This window comes from Anticarsia gemmatalis, chromosome Z (genome assembly GCF_050436995.1).
Source record: "Anticarsia gemmatalis isolate Benzon Research Colony breed Stoneville strain chromosome Z, ilAntGemm2 primary, whole genome shotgun sequence".
NCBI classification, from domain to species: domain Eukaryota; kingdom Metazoa; phylum Arthropoda; class Insecta; order Lepidoptera; family Erebidae; genus Anticarsia; species Anticarsia gemmatalis.
In genome coordinates this window covers 11,003,525-11,031,201 of record NC_134776.1, presented here as the reverse complement: position 1 = coordinate 11,031,201, position 27,677 = coordinate 11,003,525, and the positions used below count along the sequence as shown (strand labels likewise).

At 41.6% G+C, this 27,677-nt stretch overlaps 1 protein-coding gene across 5 annotated transcripts in view; it reads right to left on the bottom strand.

Annotated features, from left to right (window-relative positions):
- Nucleotides 1-27,677, bottom strand: part of LOC142986440 (uncharacterized) — a 101,373-nt gene that overhangs the window by 2,915 nt on the left and 70,781 nt on the right. For all 5 annotated transcript variants that reach the window (XM_076134947.1, XM_076134948.1, XM_076134950.1 and 2 more), the window contains 12 exons: nucleotides 11,061-13,736; nucleotides 7,765-7,809; nucleotides 6,968-7,078; nucleotides 6,726-6,878; nucleotides 5,349-6,320; nucleotides 3,417-4,793; nucleotides 3,053-3,340; nucleotides 2,697-2,838; nucleotides 1,412-2,124; nucleotides 757-1,059; nucleotides 371-667; nucleotides 188-292 (listed from right to left, as the gene is read on the bottom strand). In XM_076134947.1, coding sequence (XP_075991062.1) covers nucleotides 188-292; nucleotides 371-667; nucleotides 757-1,059; nucleotides 1,412-2,124; nucleotides 2,697-2,838; nucleotides 3,053-3,340; nucleotides 3,417-4,793; nucleotides 5,349-6,320; nucleotides 6,726-6,878; nucleotides 6,968-7,078; nucleotides 7,765-7,809; nucleotides 11,061-13,736 — 7,182 coding nt within the window. The remainder of the gene's footprint in view (nucleotides 1-187; nucleotides 293-370; nucleotides 668-756; nucleotides 1,060-1,411; nucleotides 2,125-2,696; nucleotides 2,839-3,052; nucleotides 3,341-3,416; nucleotides 4,794-5,348; nucleotides 6,321-6,725; nucleotides 6,879-6,967; nucleotides 7,079-7,764; nucleotides 7,810-11,060; nucleotides 13,737-27,677) is intronic.

The following is a 27,677-nucleotide window of genomic DNA, read 5'->3' as shown; positions in this document are numbered from 1 at the left end:
GTAAGCGACTGCAAGCAAATTTAAATTGACATGAGTAGGTGAAGGAATTCATGGGTGCCATCATTGTTACTTCTTCATTTTTTTAGGTAAGAACACAATTTATTAAGTATTTAGTATAATTACTTAAATTTAACTAGAAACTATGGAGTATAATGAAAGTTCATAAGTAATATTTGAACATGCTTACTTGTCACAATGCTTCCTCCGTCACTTTCAGGTGCTGCCCATTGTAAAGTAACTGATCTTGAAGTAGTTTCTTTTACAGCAAACTGTTGTGGTTGTGATGGTGGGGCTAAAACATAATCATCAATCAGTTTTTACTGTTAACATTGTACATTTTGTTGAAATAAGAAGATTGAAAGATACTTACATAGTGTTTCTCCTATAGTAATTTTCTCATCTGACATATACGGCAAACTAATGCCAATTTCATTTCTCGCAAATATTCTGAACTGATATGTTATTCCAACAGACAGCTTTTGTAGTTTTGCTATGGTTTTGCTTACTGTGGCGACGCGTACCCAATTCTTGCCTTCTTGTTTAATTTCAACTTGATACTCAATAATTGGTGATCCACCATTTCTTTCTGAGGGATACCAAGTGACTGTCAAGGAATCACTGCTAATTCCATATAGGCCTAATGGTCCCACAGGAGGAGAAGGCACATCTAAGAAAAAATAATACATTTAGTATAATAGCTACATATTAATACATCACAGTTTATTATAAAATATATAATAATGGAGCAATATTTACCAAGAGCTGTCTTAATAACTATTGGATCACTTTCCAGAGCTTCAGATAATCCTATGGGATTTTGAGCTATGACACGGAACATGTATTCACAATTTTCATTCAGTCTTTGTATACAATAAGTTTCAACATCTCTATCTACATCTGCAACTTTTATCCATTGATTGATATCAGGTTCATGTTTTTCAATAGCATACTTTGTCAATTCCAAACCACCATCATCCAATGGAGGTTTCCATTCTATCGTGACCGATTCTTTGCTTATTTCACGCATTATTACTGGACCTTCTGGTTTACTAGGTTTGTCTGAAATATATAGAGAAACATTGAGTGTACCTACAATTTTCGTCTACTTGCGAGTGGCATTGAATTTTGTAGTTTTAGTTACTGTGTTACGCGTGGAAATCAAACCCGCGGCATCCGGTACGATATTGATGCCAAAAATATTTATTATTTGCGATCAATCAATTCGTACACATCTCCTTATTCCGTGCATCAGAAAGAAAAAGAAGATAATAACAAACATTTATTTGCTTGAACCTTTGTAATCAACGCAATATACCTACATATATTTTGTGTATTAATTATCTTTCACGAAAATTACCATTTTGCACAATATAGCTTTATAATATTCTTTGCAAAAAAAAACTGATCTTACCGTAAACTCTAAGTGTTACATCAAACGATGAGCTGCCAGCTTTGTTCTGAGCTTCAATGGTGTATTTGCCTGTGTGTGACCGGTTTAATTCAGATATTCTGATTGTACTGACGTCATCTTCCGTTGTTATTTGTATAAAGTCGGATTCCTCTATTTTGGATCCGTTTATGTACCAATTTGTTACCGGTTGTGGTATGCCTTCCAGATAAGCTGTAACAGACCACTGTTCTCCAACTCTATGCTTCTGTTTCACTTCTTCGTCAGATACCTTAATTATAGGTTTCTGTTGAACTTCAACAATACACGTTGTTTCGACTTCTCCATGTTCATTAGAAGCAACGCAACTGTATTTTCCTTCCGTTGTTTCTGATGTCGTGATATTGAGTGTTGCTACTCTATTTACATAAGTTGCTTTTGCAGTTTTCAGTTTCTTACCATCCTTGTACCACACCACTTTTGGTTCAGGAATTCCACCGAATACGCATGTTAATTCAATATCTTCATTGGGTTCTCTAATTTCATCTTTGAGTTGTTTTTCTACAGATGGTGCTTGAGCTTTTACGACTTCTTGGACAAGAATATACTCAGTAATTTCGGATGATTCACTGACACCAACTTCATTTACTGCGAATACTCTGAACCGATATGATGATTTTGTTTTTAAATTGTCTGCAGAATACTGTATCTTTTTGATGTGTTCTACTGACACCCACCTACAAAATAAAATATTTCGCTTTGTTAATACAATAGGGTTTCGATCTGGTGTTCGTATGTAGTTCTATGCCGTAGGTATGTAGGTTTACAGAGTAGTGATAGAACGTAAATACTCACAACAAACTTGGCTGCGGACGTGGCCGCATGTTTATAACGAAAAATAATATGCATATTCACGTGCTAATGTGCTTTTCTCTCACAAATTTTAAGTTATAGGTTAGATGCGATAGTGTTTAAGATAAGAGTTTATTCAATTGTAGATATAATCGCGTATGATACCTATATTACTACATACAAACTGTCGAAACGCATGAGAGATAAAATACCCGGCTTCGGATGGTTTTAGAGTCACGCGGACCGTCAGCGTCAGAGTGGGTCGCTCGACACAAACTGACTTGTATTTCAATTAACGGAGCGTTTTAGACTTAAGAGTAATGCGGACGGTTCCGTACCTACCTTTACCTTTTCAATGGACTATATGTTATTATGTATAGTATGCATGAGTGTAATTAGTGTGATGAAATATGAAAAATAGTTTCTGTTCATAATAGATAATCTCATTCACACTTACTCAGTGGTGTTAATTTCTTGATATTCAATTATATAGTAGGCAATCTCTGAATGTCCTTTAGCCTCAGGTTCATCCCAGCATAAACTTATCGAATTATCAGTTATTGACAAAATGCTTGGCTTTCCGGGCGCAGAAGGAACATCTGTAAAATAATAGACCAATGTTTCTAACCTCGCATCAAATGTATTATCTTAAATGATTATTTGCTTTATGTACCTTAAAAAAAAATCTCATTCTATTCTCTTCAAAACCTAAAAATTCTCGCTGACATACACACAAGTAGCTCGGTATTTTGTGATTTCTATATAGTCGTTCTTGTCACAAACATTTATAAAAAAGTCTATTTGTTAACTTACCTAGTACAATTACATTGATTTCTATTTCTACTTCCCCACAGTTATTTTCAAGACGTAAGCGATATATACCAGCATCGACGTGTTCAACCTTCTTAATAGTTAGACTTGCTGTTTTTGAGTCTATTGTTGGTTTTGTATGCTTAGATTTCTTAATTATTTTAGAATTGACAATCCATTCATCATTGGGTTGAGGGTTCGCTTCGTATTGAACATGTAAAGTAACGTCACTGCCCCGTTTGATCCTATATTCGCTATCATAAGTGATTATTTTGGGCGGGAATTCTACAACTGAAAATGTCAACAATTTGTTATAGATATTTATGGCATAAAAACTGAAATAAAGCGTAAAAAATTGTTACATTACCTTCTACTTTTAATCGCGTGCTACACTTAGCGTCCAGGAGTACGCAAGAATACTCGCACTGATCTTCTTCGTTACATTTTCTTATAATTAGAGTTCGTTTATTGACATCCGATATCAATGTGAATTTTTCAGTATCTTCAATTACAGTCTTCTTTTTGTACCACAAAACGTTCAAGTTCTCATCTGGTATTTCTACCGTCAAATAAGCATCTGTGTTTGCAGGTACAACTATAATTTCTGGCAGTCTTAGATTAAAGTCTATCGATGGTTGTTCTACAATTAGTTTAGCCGTGCATTTGTCATTACCAACTTCACAAGCATAAATACCGGCGTCGGTAAGATCGCATTCATATATTTTTAATTTTTGCTTTTTACCATCAATTGTCAGTTGCATGTGGTTTGAAAATTGAATTTCGGACCCATCTTTGAACCATTGCACCAGAGCATCACCTTTGGTTAATTCAATTTCGAATGTCGCTTTACTACCTTTGCTTACTTTTTGGTCTTGTAAACGAGAAATTATTTCTGGTGGTAATTCAACCACGCTAACTTCTGCAGAGCAGTAATCGTCTCGAAGGCGACATGTATATTCACCTTCATCGTGAACTGATGCATTTCTAATAAATAACTTTCGGACATTGCCGCGTTTTTCTAGCTCATATTTATTTTTCTTAGGCCTAATTTTTTCACCATCTTTTTCCCAAAATACGTCAGCAGTTTCTGAATTTATTTCGACTTCTAAAATAGCGATATCTTTCTCTTTAACTTCAAAATCTTGTAATCGTCGAACAAACTCTGGTATAGTTTCATGTACTTTCAGTTTCGTAGTAGTCTGTTGACCTTTCACTACGCATCTTATTTGACCTTCATCGGTTAATTTAGTTTTCTTGATTCTCAATTTATGTATTCTACCTTCTTGAACGATTTCTCTATGGTCCATGCCACTAACTTCTTTGTCGTTATGATACCACTTTGTTGAAACTGTATGAGATGTATGGCATTCTAAGACCACTGTCTTACCTTCCTCAATTTCATAAGTGGACTTTAAGTTTTTCACAAATGTTACTTTATCCACGTCAATTGTAACTCGGGCTCCGTGGGAAGCTTTACCAGCACTATTTGATGCAACACATTTATAGTCTCCTGAATCGATTTCAGAATCAACATTAGATATTATTAGTTCAATGTTTTCGCCATCAAAGTTTTGACTCACTGTTTCAGTTGGAGTTATTATTCGGTTATTTCTATACCAAGTTATAGAAGGAACAGGGTTACCAGTAACTTTAGCAATCAGTTTTATTGTTCCTTTTTCTTTTACCGTTATTTCTTGGAACCTGTTGATAAATAATGGAGGCTCTGCGTTTTCTTCGGTGGGTTCTGAAATAAATTATATTTAAATTTACTAAATAAAACTAGATAAGATAAATATTTGTTTATGCGCATATTGCGCATGTAAGAAAACTATTAATATGCCCACTTGCTGCCCATAATCCTATTATGCCATGTTAATTGGCACTTTATCACATAATTGACGTTTAGTCTACATCTCTGATTGCTGGCAGCCTCGCATGCTTAATTACTGTACCAACCACATAGTAGGTCGTTTGGCGATTGAAAAGGATGGCCATGCGTTTCTTGCTAGCTTTTCTCATACGAATTAAACTGAGCATACCATTATTACTGAACACCTACTATTGAGAGTCTAGTCAGTATATAAATAAATGATCGAAATGTATGTGCGCATTGTACAGGACTTTCGATTGGGAATCCCTGGTCAGGACTAATCTAATATATATAAGAAAACACTAATAGCTCTTATCCTGACCTGAGAACCAAGCTCGAGACCTCGTGATCAGCAGTCGAATAAACTCAAACCACTGAGGTAGTTAATGTAAATATAACCTTATTTGAGTTTATGTTAACATAGCTCACCTTCAATATTAATGACTGCACTGGTTTCTGCGGTACCTTCAGAATTATTAGCTTTTAATGTGTATACTCCATCATCTTTACCCTTTTTCGGTTTTATTATAGTCACAGTATGAGTGTCACCATCAGATTTCGTAGTAAGTGATTTTACAGGTTTATTATTTTTGTACCACATAACATTAGGTTGCGGATTTCCAACAACTTGTGTTGACAAGACTATACTTTCTCCTTCCCGTATGGTCATACTTTTAAGAGGTTCAATTACTTGTGGTTTTTCCTTTTGACCTGTTTTTATTTTTAACACAATAGGTAGACTGGCTTCACCTTCTCGATTTACAGCTAAAACGGTATATGTGCCCTCCTGATACTTTTTCACGTCCGAAATCTTCAAGACACTACAATACATATGCATGTCAGATTCTGTTGCTATAGATATATTCTCAGATGGAACTATTTCTTCTCCTTTAAAGAACCAAGCTATATCAGGTTCAGGAATGGCAACTAATCGGCATTCCAAAAATATTTGAGATCCCTCATCGACATATTGAGCTTTTGGTCGCTTTGAGAATGTTGGTGGAATACCCTCAAGAATATCAGCTAATGAAGACTCCCGTGAGAGACTTTTCCTAGATAATATCGTCATTTCGGACCCGTGATCCGATAACGGAGCTTCAACAATCAGCTCTGTTGTACTGGATGCAAATCCGGCAGCGTTCTTAGCTACGCACGTAAACGTACCCGCATCTTCAGGAAATACTTCCCTGATCACCAATGTGGCAACATTATCATCATCGTAATACATTTGGAAGTCTTGCGATGGTTTTATAATAGCAGTTTGTCTAAACCAAGTTATTTGAGGTCTAGGATATCCTTCAACTTGACACTCAAATTGAACAGTCGACCCGTCTGGAGTGTGCTTGGGACGTAATTTTTCTGTGAATATAGGAGCTATTGCTTGCTCTTCCGGCGTGGGTTCTGTAATTACAAATGTTGACGTGTGGTTTAGATAAAGGAAAAATAATGTGTCTTGGTGTAAAAAACACTATGGATATATCTTGCACATCCGCCGGGTAAATGATTTTCAGGTGGGATATTATGTTTTGCTTATGTATAAAATTGTTATTATATTACACGACGAATTAAACACGGAGGTGGTGAAGTGTAGCTTGTCTATAATTTTATAATTGTGAAAGTTTGTGCAGTTGGATTTATGTTTTGTTAATAAGTAAGAGATACCAGTTGAATAATGCATGCCGTGATTTATTTTATTATACTGTTAAGAACTGCCGGGTCAGTAACATAGTAATTTATGTATATGATCCGGTGTTGGTGTATCAACTTGGAGTTCAGTGACTTAATAAAAATCAGACGAAAACTTACTTTCAAACACAGGGAGCTTATCTATTTTTTCATTCAATTTTTTCTGCAAATATAGTGTGTAATTGGTTTCATCCATTAAATATTGTGCAGGAACCCATCCCTTTTCTTCTGTGAGATGCTTACGCACGAACCACCAGTCTTGATTTGTAGTTTCTAAAATATTTATAACCATTTGTATAATGTGAAAACATGTCATACATATTCATATGGAAATTATTGATAACAATTACAATCGTTCTCACCTAATATGTATAGCCTTTCTCCTTCTACTAAACTAATAGCTTCATCTGTTTCTGCTACGTAAGAGTATACTGCGAACACAGTATCTCCACTGCGTACGTCAACAGGAGTATCTGTAAAATAACAACAGTGCAAAGCTGTCTTATGATTTCATGCATTTCGTTACCGAAGTAATAACGATGCTCCATTTTATGATTATTTTTTCAATGACACTGGCCTAAGGTCCATCTAGCCGAATATTGACTAGGAGATTATTATTATTATTTTAATACAAAGAAGGTATCGTAGAAAAAGAAGGTATCCTCCAACTCCGAGTAATCATTTGAAATTTCCTGATTCGAAAAATCGGAAATATTTCTTTGTTCAAATCCCGAGTAGGGCCCTCGGGATTTGAACCTAATATATCTGCGCGATAATTGCGCACACTACCAACCGCGCCAAAGACATCAAAAAACTTCGTTGTTGAGTGACTGAATGAATGAAGTACAAATTGGCCTTTTTAAACCATAAGATATTTGTAATTCTGGTCTGATGCTCTGTACTCACATACAGTTTTTTTAGAAAAGAATATAATAATAATATTTATTCCAAGTAATCATGACTTATTTTTGTTAGTAAATCTTAATAAAACATAAACATAACTCGACGTGACAGCTCGATTGAATTAAATCCTTTACAATGGGCGCGTTGAAGTTGTGGTTGGTGCTGGCTATACTCTGTTTCGAGTAAAACTATCGTGCAATACATTATTTCAATCTAGATCAACTTATTTGTCACTCACTAAGGATACTTTGCTTACCTGGAAATTCTTGTTCTCGGGAAATGCTCATTGACACATCAGCTTCTGTAACGCAAGTAGTGAAAATATAATGTGTAGGTTAATCATCAAATAAGTAGGTAGAAACATAAAAATAAACATACAATATGTGCGTAAAAGCCCGGAGCGCGGTAAATAACAAAATTACTGGTGACTTTTTTACTAACGCGGTAAATGTTTTGCTACCCGGCGTCCCCGGTACGTACGATTCAAACTTTTTTCTTATGTCTTTTAATACGGACCTTTGCATTTGTCACTGAGACTAGATAAATGTTAAACAATAATCAAATCACTGAAGTCATGTTTCAATGTTACAAATAATTATAATAAATATTAGATTAGTTATACTCTAGCCGTGCTCTAACCAATAGTAGTTTGCAAAGTTTAATAATATTATCTATACTAATATTATAAAGCTGAAGAGTTTGTTTGATTGTTTGTTTGTTTGAACGCGCTAATCTCAGTAACTACTAGTCCGATAAGAAAAATTGTTTCAGTGTTAGGTAGCCCATTTATCGAGGAAGGCTATATCATCACACTACGACCAATAGGAGCAGAGTACCAGTAAAAAATGTTACAAAAACGGGGAAAATTGTGACCTATTCTCTTTCTGACGCAAGCGAAGTTGCGCGAGTCAGCTAGTTAATAAATAAACAGATACGTGAGAAGACAAAAATTAATTTAAATGATAAGTTATTTAATATCAAAATTTATGACATTCAGTAAGCCCTCAGTAAAAAGTTAAGACGTATCGTCATATATGTGTGTGTATGTCAGTGCTCTATGTACTGCCCAATAGACAAATGTCAAATGCGTGGTAGTGTGTGTAATGTTATATTAATTCATTTAATGTAACAGATTAAGTAATATATATAATTAATATATATTATTATATCTGTATATTTAATTTAACTGCACGTTTGGCGCAGAGGTTTAAGCGGTCGCCTCGCCGCGACAAACATAGCGCCGCGTGTGGTGGGTTCGAATCCTACCCGGAACAAATCTTTGTGTGATGAGCACGAGTATTTGTTCTGAGCATGGTTGTCAATTTATCTATATAAGTATATATTTAGAAGTATATAAGTATGTTTATCAGTTATTTGGTTACCATAGTACAAGCTCTGCTTAGTTTGGAATCAAATGACCGTGTGTGAGTTGTCCAATAATATTTATTTATTTTATTTATTTATTTAAGTAAGTAATAAAATGAAATTCTGTGACGTATTAAATATATTATTAACTGAAGAAATTAATTTGAAAGAATTTCAATCGACTACCTCTGTGGCGCGGTTGGTGTATGCGACCCTCCGTACGAGAGGTCTCGGGTTCGAATCCTGGGTCGGGCCTAAAAGTCTTTTCTGAGATTTTCTTATATATAGTATATTGAGTTAGGAAGTTGAGGTCGAAGACCTTCGTGCTTCGGAGAGCCCGTAAAGCCGTCGGTCCTTCTCACTGGTCGTGTCGGTTATTCGTCCCACCGGGTTATGAGAGCAAAGGAATAGGAGCGTACCTGTGTATTGTGCACACACTGGGACACTATAAACAAAGTCCTGCATCGTTGACCAGTTTCAATGAATCTGACCGCCACGCCATAGCGGCATTGGCAAGGAGGACATTATTAATATTACAACAATACAACTTTAATTATACATAATATGTATATAATATTATTAAAGTTGTAATATTTTATTACAGCTTTTAACGGTTATTTAGACAATCCAAGCGCAGTATTTGTTCCACATACTCAATTTGTTATAATATATTTTTCATACAATTTCTGGATAGGTGACTGTCGCTTTTCTTTATATGTATAATGTGTGATGGTAAAAGCCTTAAAATAAAGATGAACACCAAACTCTACAAAGATTCACTCTACATTTTAAGATTAATTAAACTTATTTTAATATATACTATATATGTATGCTTGACAAAAAAGAAACGATGTTACAATGTATATGCTTTGGGTAGTGAACTTTGTAATATCTTTCGTTTGTTTTATATACATATACTATGAAATATTCATTGTAATAACTGACAGACGACGCTTCGGGCATTTACACATAGTAGTGACATATAGGTTATGCAGTACAAAGTGTCCGAAAATTCTTCTACGAAATTATAAAGGTTAGGCAAAATCGGGCAAGTAGCAGTAGATAATTTATGATGATATATTTATGTGTTTAGTGAATAACATTAATTTCATAAGAAAGTAGCAGTAAAGTGCTTTAAAATTGTTTAGGTACTCGCGTTGGAAAATAGACCAAATTTTCGGACTCTTTATACCAGAAAAAAATAAATGGTTACTCAGGCTTTGAATGTTGACTAACTTGTATCATATTATTATATTATTCTATAAACATTAGGCCGACTTGGTTTGGCCGTAGAAGTTAGTGCAATATTAAATTTTAATCACTTTTATGTTCAGTGCACGAAATCTTCTTAAAATTCACGTTTTCCTGTTAAAAGGTGTTTGTTTATTTCATGGTGCAGTTTATATAAAAAAAGCTCCTTTAACATATCGGTGGTACTAACCAAAATCAATAGATAGCTCAAGATCATATAATCTGTAACGTTTAAACTTTTATAATTATACTAGCTACTGCCTGCGACTTCGTCCGCGTGCAAGGATTTCTAGTGGTAAATATTCTCTTAATCTTTAAATTGTTAATTTAGGAACATATACATTACAAATATTTGAGCAAATAATATGATAATTGCTAATTTAGTCCGCCCGGGCTAGTACAAAACAGGTTGTTACAGGTCAATTTTAGGATTTTAAAGTATCATTGCTCGGTGAGTCTTAATTTAGTTTAAATGATACTATCTTGTCGGCCGTGGTTCAGACTATCGACAACACCATGCTAAAATCGTTGTAGTCCGTCACAGTAACTCCAGAAGTCGGAAGTCACGGGCTTCTCAACTCTTATATAGAAACGGTAGATCTTTTAAAAATGTCTAAGTTAAAAAGCATGCAGATAACTTCTATTGACTTGTATTAAAGGTGCTTAATAAACACTTAAAGTCTTTATGACTTAGAAATTGTTTAATAATACGTATTAATTACATCACTTTTATGTGACATTGTTGGTAATCAGGTCTCCGAGTATAAATTATTTATATTCCACCTTTTAAAGCGCTCATTTTAAAACACCAAAAGTACTTATTAGTGGCCATTTAATTTTAATTTCATTTTAAGAATGGTTAATATGCAATGCACGGCATTGTAAGCGGTTAAAATCCTTGCTAAGCTTTGTAGGAACCATTTCTAGATTGTGTACCTTGTAATTTAGAGGGCTTTCTGGGTTTCCGTTTTGCTAAAACTGTCAGTTGCTCTTCTTCATACGTTTCCCCAGTAATTTTTTTAGGCTTTAATTCGACGCTTAATTCTTCTACTTCGCTTACTTCATACGCTGGTTTTTTCGGTTTACGTTTTATAATTAATTCGACATTTTCATCACTATCAGCTTCGCTTAGTATTATTTCTTCGGCTTGACTGTCATTGTCTATTTCTTGTCTTAATTGAATTGACGTTTCGTCCGCCTCTTCAGAAATAGTGATTTTCTTTTTGGGTTTTAGCTTAATTCTGCTAGATAGTGATAATTCTTCTTGTGTGTATTGTTCAATCTGCGGCTTTACTTCAAAACTAACTTCTTCTTGCTCGTCGACTGTATACTGAGGTTTTCTCTCTAATTTAATACTTACATCTTGTGAAATTTCAGAATCTTGGCTAATTGTTTTAGGTTTTGTTACCGTTATAGATGATGCTATTTCTTCAGGGGACTTTTCTTTATATTTTTTGGGCTTCTTCAAAGGCATCATTACGTTTGCCGTCTCGTTGAATTTTTCATCATCGCTTTCTAATATTTCAATGACATCTTGTTGTTCACCATCATCCTTCTCTTCATAGAATTTAATCGATGCTTCGTCAGCTTCTTCATTAAATGTAGGCTGTCTATGAGGTTTTAGTTTTACTTTACTTGTCATAGAAATTTCTTCTTCAGCGTATGAATCCAATTGAATGTTGAATTCCTGTTCTACATCTTCTTTAGTTTTAGTGGTCTTGGGTCTGAAAGTTACAGTTTCCGGCTCTGTGATTTCTGGTAGTGTAACTGAAGGTTTTCTTACGGTTTTTAATTTCTTTTTAATCGTTACTTCGTCTTCTATTTCCTCAGTTTTTTTAATGCTTGGTCGCTTAGCCTTAATAACAAATTGTTCAGGTTCATCTTCTGTGTCCTGCTGGTCAAAGGATTCTGGTTCTTTTATTTCTAAACTCTCACTTTGTTTTCTAGCATTCGCAATATCTTCAAATCCGAATTGTGGCTTTTCCAGTTCTGTTTTTTCAATTTCTGGTAATTTTGGCGACTTGTAAGCTTTCTTTTTAATTTTTTCAGCTTCTTTAACATTACGAGATAATATACCATTTTGTCTCACACTACCTAAAAATGTTATAACCGGCTTTGCAATTTCTGGCGGCCAGTCATTAATGTATCTAATACGACTCTTTAGTTGGAATTTTGGCAATTTTACCACTGTTGTGTCTTGTTTGGTTTTAGTCGTTGCTTTCTTTAGTTTAAGCTTTGTGAATTGAGGTCCTTCTATACTCTCAGCATGTTGAGGCTTACTTACTTCGAATTCTTTTCTTTCGATCTTAATAGGTGTTAGGCTCAATTTTTTAGGCTTATCCTTAGTCAAAATTATCTTGTCAGGTTCAGTTTGTTTGTCGTCATCTTCCCTTGTAATGTCTTCTGGCTGAATAGTTTCCCCTTTTTCTACAGATTTTGAAGACGGTTTGTGTATTATTTTTTTAGGTTTCTTCTTTACCATTATTTCCGTGCTTTCCTCGACATCTATAGTAGGCGAAGGTGATTTTTCGAAATTGGGCTTTATTGGTTCGACTGGTTCTTCTTGAACACTGTTATCTGCGGGTTCCTGTTCTTTCTTATCTGTCGACTTGATTGATGCTTTCTCTTTTTTCGGTTTCTTAGGTTTCTTATTTGATACGAGTTTATCGTTTACGACAACTTCTGAGTCTTCTGGTGTTTCTTCTGGCTGCCAGGTTGTTTCTCTTAAGTCTTCTTGAGGTTCATCTGGCTGTGTAAATGTTTCTTTTAAGTCCTCTTCAAGTTCTTCAGGCTGCCCGGTTGTTTCTTCTATAGGCACTGGTTGTTTCGATAAATCTTGTAATTCTTTGGTTTCTACGATTTCCTTGACGATCTGTTCTGGTTTTTGTGCTGTATCATGTTCCTGTTTTTGGTCAGGGAATACTTTTTTAGATTTGGGTTTTGGAAGCTCTGGTATTTCTTCCTGGACGGCCTTACGACTTTTGAGAGGTTTCTCATTTTTATCTGGTGTTTTGGGCTCTTTTTCGCTTATAGATGGCTTTCTGGCCTTTGGAGATTCATCAAATCTGTCCTCAACTTTTTGATCCGGTTGATTTTCTGTATCATCTTCGGATACTTTTTTGGTAAATGTGAATTCTTCTGGCTTTTCTAACTCCACCTTTTCTAAGTCTGCTATTTCTGTTACTTTACTAGGTTTCTTCTTCAACTTAGCCGCTTCTTTGATATTTCGTGATAGCTGACCATTTTGTTTAACACTCCCCAAAAATGAAATAAGAGGTATCGATTCTTCGGGTGGCCAGTCATTAACATACTTCATGCGACTTTTTAATTGAACTTTAGGCAGTGTAGTTGCTTTTAATTCTTCTTTCGGTTTTTGGACGGGTTTTTTAAGTTTCAATTTAACGAATTGAGGACCTTGAAGCTCTTGGGCATGTTGTGCTTCTGTAACTTTAATTTCTTCGATTTTCATTGGTACTGGTTTTTGTTTTTTAGGAGCTTTTGTTGCTAGGACTTCTTTGTCCTTCGCACCGACTTGTGGTTGGCTTGGTTTTTCTTCAATATTTAGTGAAACATGCTTCTTTCTTGTTTCTTGATTGCTTATGTCAGCATTATCTGAAATAAAACAAGATCGTTAAAATCTTATCCACTATAGAGATATTTTTTTATTTAATGTATTTAGGATCGAGGATAATATAATTTGTCACATTCTACAATGTAGTAATTTTACTTACTGACAGTTGACCTAAATAAAATATTAAGAAAAATGAGATGAAACGAATAACAAAGATAACAATAACAACAAAAAGCCGATTCTTGTTAAAAAGAGAACATAGCTCTCGCACTTGACTGTGTAATATAAAAAAAATGATATGCAAGTTTGTACGTAACAGTTTAGCGATTTATAGTTTTTATTTAAAAATAATATACTAATAATGATACTTAATTGTGACGCAATTACACAGCAACGTTTATCGTCCAAATAAAAAGGTACGTTTACGATTGCGCTGATGATGTAAAATACAGTTTCGGTTTCGTGCTCTTCTTTGATAGGAATACGAGCATTGATGATGTGTCTTCGACGTTTTCAGTGGTGACGAATGCCATTTCACCGAATTGACTCAATATTACGCTTGGTGTAAATCTTTTGTTTGGGCTTACCGACGGATGTGTTAGTCTCCTCGAGCAGATTAATTTCGACAAGCTCGGTACGTTCAGATTCTTCGGGAGCTTGTTCTTCCGTGACCGTGACTGTGTTGATGGGTGCCTCGTCGTCCTTTTGGACCGTGGTGATCTCGGTGACTTCTTCTTTCGGTCCCTTCTTTTTCTTGATGACGCGCTTAGTGGTCTTAACGGTCTTAACGTCGCCCGTTTCCGTACGCACTTGTGTAATTTGAACCGTCTCCGGAGCCTCATGTACAATTTTCGCAGTGTATTGTGTGAGTGTGTCAGTGAGTGTGTCTGTGAGTTGTGTGGTAGTGTCATCTGTGAGTTCCTCTGTAGTGTGTACTGTAATGATGGGAAGTGTGTTGTCTGTGTGTTCAGTGGTAATGTGTGTTGTTTGTACCTTTGGACCTACCTTCTTTTTAATAGTGCGTTTTGTGATTGTCTTTTGTTTGGGCTTACCGTCTTGTGTCACGGTCTCCTCGACAGTGGTCTCCTCGGGCAGCTCAACGATTTCGATAGGTTTGACCTTCTCCGGCTCTTCGGGAGCTTGTTCTTCCGTGACCGTGACTGTGGTGATGGGTGCCTCGTCGTCTTTTTGGACCGTGGTGATCTCGGTGACTTCTTCTTTCGGTCCCTTCTTTTTCTTGATGACGCGCTTAGTGGTCTTAACGGTCTTAACGTCGCCCGTTTCCGTACGCACTTGTGTAATTTGAACCGTCTCCGGAACCTCCTCTACAATTTTAGCAGTGTGTTGTGTGAGTGTGTCTGTGAGTGGTGTGGTAGTGTCATCTGTGAGTTCCTCTGTAGTGTGTACTGTAATGATAGGAAGTGTGTTGTCTGTGTGTTCAGTGGTAATGTGTGTTGTTTGTACCTTTGGACCTACCTTCCTTTTAATAGTGCGTTTTGTGATTGTCTTTTGTTTGGGCTTACCGTCTGGCGCCTCGGTCTCTTCGACAATGGTCTCCTCGGGCAGCTCAACGATTTCGACAGGTTTGATCTGTTCCGGCTCTTCGGGAGCTTGTTCTTCCGTGACCGTGACTGTGGTGATGGGTGCCTCGTCGTCCTTTTGGACCGTGGTGATCTCGGTGACTTCTTCTTTCGGTCCCTTCTTTTTCTTGATGACGCGCTTAGTGGTCTTAACGGTCTTAACGTCGCCCGTTTCCGTACGCACTTGTGTAATTTGAACCGTCTCCGGAACCTCCTCTACAATTTTCGCAGTGTGTTGTGTGAGTGTGTCAGTGAGTGTGTCTGTGAGTGGTGTGGTAGTGTCATCTGTGAGTTCCTCTGTAGTGTGTACTGTAATGATGGGAAGTGTGTTGTCTGTGTGTTCAGTGGTAATGTGTGTTGTTTGTACCTTTGGACCTACCTTCTTTTTAATAGTGCGTTTTGTGATTGTCTTTTGTTTGGGCTTACCGTCTGGCGCCTCGGTCTCCTCGACAGTTGTTTCCTCGGGCAGCTCAACGATTTCGACAGGTTTGATCTGTTCCGGCTCTTCGGGAGCTTGTTCTTCCGTGACCGTGACTGTGGTTATGGGTGCCTCGTCGTCCTTTTGGACCGTGGTGATCTCGGTGACTTCTTCTTTCGGTCCCTTCTTTTTCTTGATGACGCGCTTAGTGGTCTTAACGGTCTTAACGTCGCCCGTTTCCGTACGCACTTGTGTAATTTGAACCGCCTCCGGAGCCTCATGTACAATTTTAGCAGTGTGTTGTGTGAGTGTGTCTGTGAGTGTGTCTGTGAGTGGTGTGGTAGTGTCATCTGTGAGTTCCTCTGTAGTGTGTACTGTAATGATGGGAAGTGTGTTGTCTGTGTGTTCAGTGGTAATGTGTGTTGTTTGTACTTTTGGACCTACCTTCTTTTTAATAGTGCGTTTTGTGATTGTCTTTTGTTTGGGCTTACCGTCTTGTGTCACGGTCTCCTCGACAGTGGTCTCCTCGGGCAGCTCAACGATTTCGACAGGTTTGACCTTCTCCGGCTCTTCGGGAGCTTGTTCTTCCGTGACCGTGACTGTGGTGATGGGTGCCTCGTCGTCTTTTTGGACCGTGGTGATCTCGGTGACTTCTTCTTTCGGTCCCTTCTTTTTCTTGATGACGCGCTTAGTGGTCTTAACGGTCTTAACGTCGCCCGTTTCCGTACGCACTTGTGTAATTTGAACCGTCTCCGGAACCTCCTCTACAATTTTAGCAGTGTGTTGTGTGAGTGTGTCTGTGAGTGGTGTGGTAGTGTCATCTGTGAGTTCCTCTGTAGTGTGTACTGTAATGATGGGAAGTGTGTTGTCTGTGTGTTCAGTGGTAATGTGTGTTGTTTGTACCTTTGGACCTACCTTCTTTTTAATAGTGCGTTTTGTGATTGTCTTTTGTTTGGGCTTACCGTCTTGTGTCACGGTCTCCTCGACAGTGGTCTCCTCGGGCAGCTCAACGATTTCGACAGGTTTGACCTTCTCCGGCTCTTCGGGAGCTTGTTCTTCCGTGACCGTGACTGTGGTGATGGGTGCCTCGTCGTCCTTTTGGACCGTGGTGATCTCGGTGACTTCTTCTTTCGGTCCCTTCTTTTTCTTGATGACGCGCTTAGTGGTCTTAACGGTCTTAACGTCGCCCGTTTCCGTACGCACTTGTGTAATTTGAACCGTCTCCGGAGCCTCATGTACAATTTTAGCAGTGTGTTGTGTGAGTGTGTCTGTGAGTGTGTCTGTGAGTGGTGTGGTAGTGTCATCTGTGAGTTCCTCTGTAGTGTGTACTGTAATGATGGGAAGTGTGTTGTCTGTGTGTTCAGTGGTAATGTGTGTTGTTTGTACCTTTGGACCTACCTTCTTTTTAATAGAGCGTTTTGTGATTGTCTTTTGTTTGGGCTTACCGTCTGGCGCCTCGGTCTCCTCGACAGTTGTTTCCTCGGGCAGCTCAACGATTTCGACAGGTTTGATCTGTTCCGGCTCTTCGGGAGCTTGTTCTTCCGTGACCGTGACTGTGGTTATGGGTGCCTCGTCGTCCTTTTGGACCGTGGTGATCTCGGTGACTTCTTCTTTCGGTCCCTTCTTTTTCTTGATGACGCGCTTAGTGGTCTTAACGGTCTTAACGTCGCCCGTTTCCGTACGCACTTGTGTAATTTGAACCGCCTCCGGAGCTTCATGTACAATTTTAGCAGTGTGTTGTGTGAGTGTGTCTGTGAGTGTGTCTGTGAGTGGTGTGGTAGTGTCATCTGTGAGTTCCTCTGTAGTGTGTACTGTAATGATGGGAAGTGTGTTGTCTGTGTGTTCAGTGGTAATGTGTGTTGTTTGTACCTTTGGACCTACCTTCTTTTTAATAGTGCGTTTTGTGATTGTCTTTTGTTTGGGCTTACCGTCTTGTGTCACGGTCTCCTCGACAGTGGTCTCCTCGGGCAGCTCAACGATTTCGACAGGTTTGACCTTCTCCGGCTCTTCGGGAGCTTGTTCTTCCGTGACCGTGACTGTGGTGATGGGTGCCTCGTCGTCTTTTTGGACCGTGGTGATCTCGGTGACTTCTTCTTTCGGTCCCTTCTTTTTCTTGATGACGCGCTTAGTGGTCTTAACGGTCTTAACGTCGCCCGTTTCCGTACGCACTTGTGTAATTTGAACCGTCTCCGGAACCTCCTCTACAATTTTAGCAGTGTGTTGTGTGAGTGTGTCTGTGAATGGTGTGGTAGTGTCATCTGTGAGTTCCTCTGTAGTGTGTACTGTAATGATGGGAAGTGTGTTGTCTGTGTGTTCAGTGGTAATGTGTGTTGTTTGTACCTTTGGACCTACCTTCTTTTTAATAGTGCGTTTTGTGATTGTCTTTTGTTTGGGCTTACCGTCTTGTGTCACGGTCTCCTCGACAGTGGTCTCCTCGGGCAGCTCAACGATTTCGACAGGTTTGACCTTCTCCGGCTCTTCGGGAGCTTGTTCTTCCGTGACCGTGACTGTGGTGATGGGTGCCTCGTCGTCCTTTTGGACCGTGGTGATCTCGGTGACTTCTTCTTTCGGTCCCTTCTTTTTCTTGATGACGCGCTTAGTGGTCTTAACGGTCTTAACGTCGCCCGTTTCCGTACGCACTTGTGTAATTTGAACCGTCTCCGGAGCCTCATGTACAATTTTAGCAGTGTGTTGTGTGAGTGTGTCTGTGAGTGTGTCTGTGAGTGGTGTGGTAGTGTCATCTGTGAGTTCCTCTGTAGTGTGTACTGTAATGATGGGAAGTGTGTTGTCTGTGTGTTCAGTGGTAATGTGTGTTGTTTGTACCTTTGGACCTACCTTCTTTTTAATAGAGCGTTTTGTGATTGTCTTTTGTTTGGGCTTACCGTCTGGCGCCTCGGTCTCCTTGACAGTTGTGTCCTCGGGCAGCTCAACGATTTCGACAGGTTTGATCTGTTCCGGCTCTTCGGGAGCTTGTTCTTCCGTGACCGTGACTGTGGTGATGGGTGCCTCGTCGTCCTTTTGGACCGTGGTGATCTCGGTGACTTCTTCTTTCGGTCCCTTCTTTTTCTTGATGACGCGCTTAGTGGTCTTAACGGTCTTAACGTCGCCCGTTTCCGTACGCACTTGTGTAATTTGAACCGTCTCCGGAGCCTCATGTACAATTTTAGCAGTGTGTTGTGTGAGTGTGTCTGTGAATGGTGTGGTAGTGTCATCTGTGAGTTCCTCTGTAGTGTGTACTGTAATGATGGGAAGTGTGTTGTCTGTGTGTTCAGTGGTAATGTGTGTTGTTTGTACCTTTGGACCTACCTTCTTTTTAATAGTGCGTTTTGTGATTGTCTTTTGTTTGGGCTTACCGTCTTGTGTCACGGTCTCCTCGACAGTGGTCTCCTCGGGCAGCTCAACGATTTCGACAGGTTTGACCTTCTCCGGCTCTTCGGGAGCTTGTTCTTCCGTGACCGTGACTGTGGTGATGGGTGCCTCGTCGTCTTTTTGGACCGTGGTGATCTCGGTGACTTCTTCTTTCGGTCCCTTCTTTTTCTTGATGACGCGCTTAGTGGTCTTAACGGTCTTAACGTCGCCCGTTTCCGAACGCACTTGTGTAATTTGAACCGTCTCCGGAGCCTCCTCTACAATTTTAGCAGTGTGTTGTGTGAGTGTGTCTGTGAATGGTGTGGTAGTGTCATCTGTGAGTTCCTCTGTTTTGTGTATCGAGACGACGGGCTGTTTGTCGTCTTCTTGTTCTGTGATGATTTCAGTAGTTTCGAGTTTAGGACCTACCTTCTTTTTGATAATGCGTTTGGTGATTTTCTTTTGTTTGGGCTTACCGTCTGGCGCCTCGGTCTCCTCGACAGTGGTCTCCTCGGGCAGCTCAACGATTTCGACAGGTTTGACCTTCTCCGGCTCTTCGGGAGCTTGTTCTTCCGTGACCGTGACTGTGGTGATGGGTGCCTCGTCGTCCTTTTGGACCGTGGTGATCTCGGTGACTTCTTCTTTCGGTCCCTTCTTTTTCTTGATGACGCGCTTAGTGGTCTTAACGGTCTTAACGTCGCCCGTTTCCGTACGCACTTGTGTAATCTGAACCGTCTCCGGAGCCTCCTCTACAATTTTAGCAGTGTGTTGTGTGAGTGTGTCTGTGAATGGTGTGGTAGTGTCATCCGTGAGTTCCTCTGTAGTGTGTACTGTAATGATGGGAAGTGTGTTGTCTGTGTGTTCAGTGGTAATGTGTGTTGTTTGTACCCTTGGACCTACCTTCTTTTTAATAGTGCGTTTTGTGATTGTCTTTTGTTTGGGCTTACCGTCTTGTGTCACGGTCTCCTCGACAGTGGTCTCCTCGGGCAGCTCAACGATTTCGACAGGTTTGACCTTCTCCGGCTCTTCGGGAGCTTGTTCTTCCGTGACCGTGACTGTGGTGATGGGTGCCTCGTCGTCTTTTTGGACCGTGGTGATCTCGGTGACTTCTTCTTTCGGTCCCTTCTTTTTCTTGATGACGCGCTTAGTGGTCTTAACGGTCTTAACGTCGCCCGTTTCCGTACGCACTTGTGTAATTTGAACCGTCTCCGGAACCTCCTCTACAATTTTAGCAGTGTGTTGTGTGAGTGTGTCTGTGAATGGTGTGGTAGTGTCATCTGTGAGTTCCTCTGTAGTGTGTACTGTAATGATGGGAAGTGTGTTGTCTGTGTGTTCAGTGGTAATGTGTGTTGTTTGTACCTTTGGACCTACCTTCCTTTTAATAGTGCGTTTTGTGATTGTCTTTTGTTTGGGCTTACCGTCTTGTGTCACGGTCTCCTCGACAGTGGTCTCCTCGGGCAGCTCAACGATTTCGACAGGTTTGACCTTCTCCGGCTCTTCGGGAGCTTGTTCTTCCGTGACCGTGACTGTGGTGATGGGTGCCTCGTCGTCTTTTTGGACCGTGGTGATCTCGGTGACTTCTTCTTTCGGTCCCTTCTTTTTCTTGATGACGCGCTTAGTGGTCTTAACGGTCTTAACGTCGCCCGTTTCCGTACGCACTTGTGTAATTTGAACCGTCTCCGGAACCTCCTCTACAATTTTAGCAGTGTGTTGTGTGAGTGTGTCTGTGAGTGGTGTGGTAGTGTCATCTGTGAGTTCCTCTGTAGTGTGTACTGTAATGATGGGAAGTGTGTTGTCTGTGTGTTCAGTGGTAATGTGTGTTGTTTGTACCTTTGGACCTACCTTCTTTTTAATAGTGCGTTTTGTGATTGTCTTTTGTTTGGGCTTACCGTCTGGCGCCTCGGTCTCCTCGACAGTGGTCTCCTCGGGCAGCTCAACGATTTCGACAGGTTTGATCTGTTCCGGCTCTTCGGGAGCTTGTTCTTCCGTGACCGTGACTGTGGTGATGGGTGCCTCGTCGTCCTTTTGGACCGTGGTGATCTCGGTGACTTCTTCTTTCGGTCCCTTCTTTTTCTTGATGACGCGCTTAGTGGTCTTAACGGTCTTAACGTCGCCCGTTTCCGTACGCACTTGTGTAATTTGAACCGTCTCCGGAGCCTCATGTACAATTTTAGCAGTGTGTTGTGTGAGTGTGTCTGTGAATGGTGTGGTAGTGTCATCTGTGAGTTCCTCTGTAGTGTGTACTGTAATGATGGGAAGTGTGTTGTCTGTGTGTTCAGTGGTAATGTGTGTTGTTTGTACCTTTGGACCTACCTTCTTTTTAATAGTGCGTTTTGTGATTGTCTTTTGTTTGGGCTTACCGTCTTGTGTCACGGTCTCCTCGACAGTGGTCTCCTCGGGCAGCTCAACGATTTCGACAGGTTTGACCTTCTCCGGCTCTTCGGGAGCTTGTTCTTCCGTGACCGTGACTGTGGTGATGGGTGCCTCGTCGTCTTTTTGGACCGTGGTGATCTCGGTGACTTCTTCTTTCGGTCCCTTCTTTTTCTTGATGACGCGCTTAGTGGTCTTAACGGTCTTAACGTCGCCCGTTTCCGAACGCACTTGTGTAATTTGAACCGTCTCCGGAGCCTCCTCTACAATTTTAGCAGTGTGTTGTGCGAGTGTGTCTGTGAATGGTGTGGTAGTGTCATCTGTGAGTTCCTCTGTTTTGTGTATCGAGACGACGGGCTGTTTGTCGTCTTCTTGTTCTGTGATGATTTCAGTAGTTTCGAGTTTAGGACCTACCTTCTTTTTGATAATGCGTTTTGTGATTTTCTTTTGCTTGGGCTTACCGTCTGGCGCCTCGGTCTCCTCGACAGTGGTCTCCTCGGGCAGCTCAACGATTTCGACAGGTTTGATCTGTTCTGGCTCTTCGGGAGCTTGTTCTTCCGTGACCGTGACTGTGGTGATGGGTGCCTCGTCGTCCTTTTGGACCGTGGTGATCTCGGTGACTTCTTCTTTCGGTCCCTTCTTTTTCTTGATGACGCGCTTAGTGGTCTTAACGGTCTTAACGTCGCCCGTTTCCGTGCGCACTTGTGAAATTTGAACTGTCTCGGGGGCCTCCTCTACAATTTTAGCAGTGTGTTGTGTGAGTGTGTCTGTGAATGGTGTGGTAGTGTCATCTGTGAGTTCCTCTGTAGTGTGTACTGTAATGATGGGAAGTGTGTTGTCTGTGTGTTCAGTGGTAATGTGTGTTGTTTGTACCTTTGGTCCTACCTTCTTTTTAATAGTGCGTTTTGTGATTGTCTTTTGTTTGGGCTTACCGTCTTGTGTCACGGTCTCCTCGACAGTTGTTTCCTCGGGCAGCTCAACGATTTCGACAGGTTTGATCTGTTCCGGCTGTTCGGGAGCTTGTTCTTCTGTGACCGTGACTGTGGTGATGGGTGCCTCGTCGTCCTTTTGGACCGTGGTGATCTCGGTGACTTCTTCTTTCGGTCCCTTTTTCTTCTTGATGACGCGCTTAGTTGTCTTAACGGTCTTAACGTCGCCCGTTTCCGAACGCACTTGTGTAATTTGAACCGTCTCCGGAGCCTCCTCAACAATTTTAGCAGTGTGTTGTGTGAGTGTGTCTTTGAGTGGTGCGGTAGTGTCGTCAGTGAGTTCCTCTGTTTTGTGTATCGAGACGACGGGCTGTTTGTCGTCTTCTTGTTCTGTGATGATTTCAGTAGTTTCGAGTTTAGGACCTACCTTCTTTTTGATAATGCGTTTTGTGATTTGCTTTTGTTTGGGCTTACCGTCTGGCGCCTCGGTCTCCTCGACAGTGGTCTCCTCGGGCAGCTCAATGATTTCGACAGGTTTGATCTGTTCCGGCTGTTCGGGAGCTTGTTCTTCCGTGACCGTGACTGTGGTGATGGGTGCCTCGTCGTCCTTTTGGACCGTGGTGATCTCGGTGACTTCTTCTTTCGGTCCCTTCTTTTTCTTGATGACGCGCTTAGTGGTCTTAACGGTCTTAACGTCGCCCGTTTCCGTACGCACTTGTGTAATCTGAACCGTCTCCGGAGCCTCCTCTACAATTTTAGCAGTGTGTTGTGTGAGTGTGTCTGTGAATGGTGTGGTAGTGTCATCCGTGAGTTCCTCTGTAGTGTGTACTGTAATGATGGGAAGTGTGTTGTCTGTGTGTTCAGTGGTAATGTGTGTTGTTTGTACCTTTGGACCTACCTTCTTTTTAATAGTGCGTTTTGTGATTGTCTTTTGTTTGGGCTTACCGTCTGGCGCCTCGGTCTCCTCGACAGTGGTCTCCTCGGGCAGCTCAACGATTTCGACAGGTTTGACCTTCTCCGGCTCTTCGGGAGCTTGTTCTTCCGTGACCGTGACTGTGGTGATGGGTGCCTCGTCGTCCTTTTGGACCGTGGTGATCTCGGTGACTTCTTCTTTCGGTCCCTTCTTTTTCTTGATGACGCGCTTAGTGGTCTTAACGGTCTTAACGTCGCCCGTTTCCGTACGCACTTGTGTAATTTGAACCGTCTCCGGAGCCTCCTCTACAATTTTAGCAGTGTGTTGTGTGAGTGTGTCTGTGAATGGTGTGTTAGTGTCATCCGTGAGTTCCTCTGTAGTGTGTACTGTAATGATGGGAAGTGTGTTGTCTGTGTGTTCAGTGGTAATGTGTGTTGTTTGTACCTTTGGTCCTACCTTCTTTTTAATAGTGCGTTTTGTGATTGTCTTTTGTTTGGGCTTACCGTCTTGTGTCACGGTCTCCTCGACAGTTGTTTCCTCGGGCAGCTCAACGATTTCGACAGGTTTGATCTGTTCCGGCTGTTCGGGAGCTTGTTCTTCTGTGACCGTGACTGTGGTGATGGGTGCCTCGTCGTCCTTTTGGACCGTGGTGATCTCGGTGACTTCTTCTTTCGGTCCCTTCTTCTTCTTGATGACGCGCTTAGTTGTCTTAACGGTCTTAACGTCGCCCGTTTCCGAACGCACTTGTGTAATTTGAACCGTCTCCGGAGCCTCCTCAACAATTTTAGCAGTGTGTTGTGTGAGTGTGTCTTTGAGTGGTGCGGTAGTGTCGTCAGTGAGTTCCTCTGTTTTGTGTATCGAGACGACGGGCTGTTTGTCGTCTTCTTGTTCTGTGATGATTTCAGTAGTTTCGAGTTTAGGACCTACCTTCTTTTTGATAATGCGTTTTGTGATTTTCTTTTGTTTGGGCTTACCGTCTGGCGCCTCGGTCTCCTCGACAGTGGTCTCCTCGGGCAGCTCAATGATTTCGACAGGTTTGATCTGTTCCGGCTGTTCGGGAGCTTGTTCTTCCGTGACCGTGACTGTGGTGATGGGTGCCTCGTCGTCCTTTTGGACCGTGGTGATCTCGGTGACTTCTTCTTTCGGTCCCTTCTTTTTCTTGATGACGCGCTTAGTGGTCTTAACGGTCTTAACGTCGCCCGTTTCCGTACGCACTTGTGTAATTTGAACCGTCTCCGGAGCCTCCTCTACAATTTTAGCAGTGTGTTGTGTGAGTGTGTCTGTGAATGGTGTGGTAGTGTCATCTGTGAGTTCCTCTGTAGTGTGTACTGTAATGATGGGAAGTGTGTTGTCTGTGTGTTCAGTGGTAATGTGTGTTGTTTGTACCTTTGGTCCTACCTTCTTTTTAATAGTGCGTTTTGTGATTGTCTTTTGTTTGGGCTTACCGTCTGGCGCCTCGGTCTCCTCGACAGTGGTCTCCTCCGGCAGCTCAACGATTTCGACAGGTTTGATCTGTTCCGGCTCTTCGGGAGCTTTTTCTTCCGTGACCGTGACTGTGGTGATGGGTGCCTCGTCGTCCTTTTGGACCGTGGTGATCTCGGTGACTTCTTCTTTCGGTCCCTTCTTCTTCTTGATGACGCGCTTAGTTGTCTTAACGGTCTTAACGTCGCCCGTTTCCGAACGCACTTGTGTAATTTGAACCGTCTCCGGAGCCTCCTCAACAATTTTAGCAGTGTGTTGTGTGAGTGTGTCTTTGAGTGGTGCGGTAGTGTCGTCAGTGAGTTCCTCTGTTTTGTGTATCGAGACGACGGGCTGTTTGTCGTCTTCTTGTTCTGTGATGATTTCAGTAGTTTCGAGTTTAGGACCTACCTTCTTTTTGATAATGCGTTTTGTGATTTTCTTTTGTTTGGGCTTACCGTCTGGCGCCTCGGTCTCCTCGACAGTGGTCTCCTCGGGCAGCTCAATGATTTCGACAGGTTTGATCTGTTCCGGCTGTTCGGGAGCTTGTTCTTCCGTGACCGTGACTGTGGTGATGGGTGCCTCGTCGTCCTTTTGGACCGTGGTGATCTCGGTGACTTCTTCTTTCGGTCCCTTCTTTTTCTTGATGACGCGCTTAGTGGTCTTAACGGTCTTAACGTCGCCCGTTTCCGAACGCACTTGTGTAATTTGAACCGTCTCCGGAGCCTCCTCAACAATTATAGCAGTGTCTTGTTTGAGTGTGTCTGTGAGTGGTGTGGTAGTGTCGTCAGTGAGTTTCTCTGTAGTGTGTACTGTAATGATGGGTACTGTATCGTCTGTCTGTTCAGTGGTAATGTGTGTCGTCTCTACTTTTTGACCTACCTTCTTTTTGATAATGCGTATGGTGATTTTCTTTTGTTTGGGCTTACCGTCTGGCGCCTCGGTCTCCTCGACAGTGGTCTCCTCGGGCAGCTCAACGATTTCGACAGGTTTGACCTTCTCCGGCTCTTCGGGAGCTTGTTCTTCCGTGACCGTGACTGTGGTGATGGGTGCCTCGTCGTCCTTTTGGACCGTGGTGATCTCGGTGACTTCTTCTTTCGGTCCCTTCTTTTTCTTGATGACGCGCTTAGTGGTCTTAACGGTCTTAACGTCGCCCGTTTCCGTGCGCACTTGTGAAATTTGAACTGTCTCGGGGGCCTCCTCTACAATTTTAGCAGTGTGTTGTGTGAGTGTGTCTGTGAATGGTATGGTAGTGTCATCTGTGAGTTCCTCTGTAGTGTGTACTGTAATGATGGGTACTGTATCGTCTGTCTGTTCAGTGGTAATGTGTGTCGTCTCTACTTTTTGACCTACCTTCTTTTTAATAATGCGTTTTGTGATTTTCTTTTGTTTGGGCTTACCGTCTGGCGCCTCGGTCTCCTCGACAGTGGTCTCCTCGGGCAGCTCAATGATTTCGACAGGTTTGATCTGTTCCGGCTGTTCGGGAGCTTGTTCTTCCGTGACCGTGACTGTGGTGACGGGTGCCTCGTCGTCCTTTTGGACCGTGGTGATCTCGGTGACTTCTTCTTTCGGTCCCTTCTTTTTCTTGATGACGCGCTTAGTGGTCTTAACGGTCTTAACGTCGCCCGTTTCCGAACGCACTTGTGTAATTTGAACCGTCTCCGGAGCCTCCTCTACAATTTTAGCAGTGTCTTGTTTGAATGTGTCTTTGAGTGGTGTGGTAGTGTCGTCAGTGAGTTCCTCTGTTTTGTGTATCGAGACGACGGGCTGTTTGTCGTCTTCTTGTTCTGTGATGATTTCAGTAGTTTCGAGTTTAGGACCTACCTTCTTTTTGATAATGCGTTTGGTGATTTTCTTTTGTTTGGGCTTACCGTCTGGCGCCTCGGTCTCCTCGACAGTGGTCTCCTCGGGCAGCTCAACGATTTCGACAGGTTTGACCTTCTCCGGCTCTTCGGGAGCTTTTTCTTCCGTGACCGTGACTGTGGTGATGGGTGCCTCGTCGTCCTTTTGGACCGTGGTGATCTCGGTGACTTCTTCTTTCGGTCCCTTCTTTTTCTTGATGACGCGCTTAGTGGTCTTAACGGTCTTAACGTCGCCCGTTTCCGTGCGCACTTGTGAAATTTGAACTGTCTCGGGGGCCTCCTCTACAATTTTAGCAGTGTGTTGTGTGAGTGTGTCTGTGAATGGTGTGGTAGTGTCATCTGTGAGTTCCTCTGTAGTGTGTACTGTAATAATGGGTACTGTATCGTCTGTCTGTTCAGTGGTAATGTGTGTCGTCTCTACTTTTTGACCTACCTTCTTTTTGATAATGCGTTTGGTGATTTTCTTTTGTTTGGGCTTACCGTCTGGCGCCTCGGTCTCCTCGACAGTGGTCTCCTCGGGCAGCTCAACGATTTCGACAGGTTTGATCTGTTCCAGCTCTTCGGGAGCTTTTTCTTCTGTGACCGTGACTGTGGTGATGGGTGCCTCGTCGTCCTTTTGGACCGTGGTGATCTCGGTGACTTCTTCTTTCGGTCCCTTCTTTTTCTTGATGACGCGCTTAGTGGTCTTAACGGTCTTAACGTCGCCCGTTTCCGTACGCACTTGTGTAATTTGAACCGTCTCCGGAGCCTCCTCAACAATTTTAGCAGTGTCTTGTTTGAGTGTGTCTTTGAGTGGTGTGGTAGTGTCGTCAGTGAGTTCCTCTGTTTTGTGTATCGAGACGACGGGCTGTTTGTCGTCTTCTTGTTCTGTGATGATTTCAGTAGTTTCGAGTTTAGGACCTACCTTCTTTTTGATAATGCGTTTGGTGATTTTCTTTTGTTTGGGCTTACCGTCTGGCGCCTCGGTCTCCTCGACAGTGGTCTCCTCGGGCAGCTCAACGATTTCGACAGGTTTGACCTTCTCCGGCTCTTCGGGAGCTTGTTCTTCCGTGACCGTGACTGTGGTGATGGGTGCCTCGTCGTCCTTTTGGACCGTGGTGATCT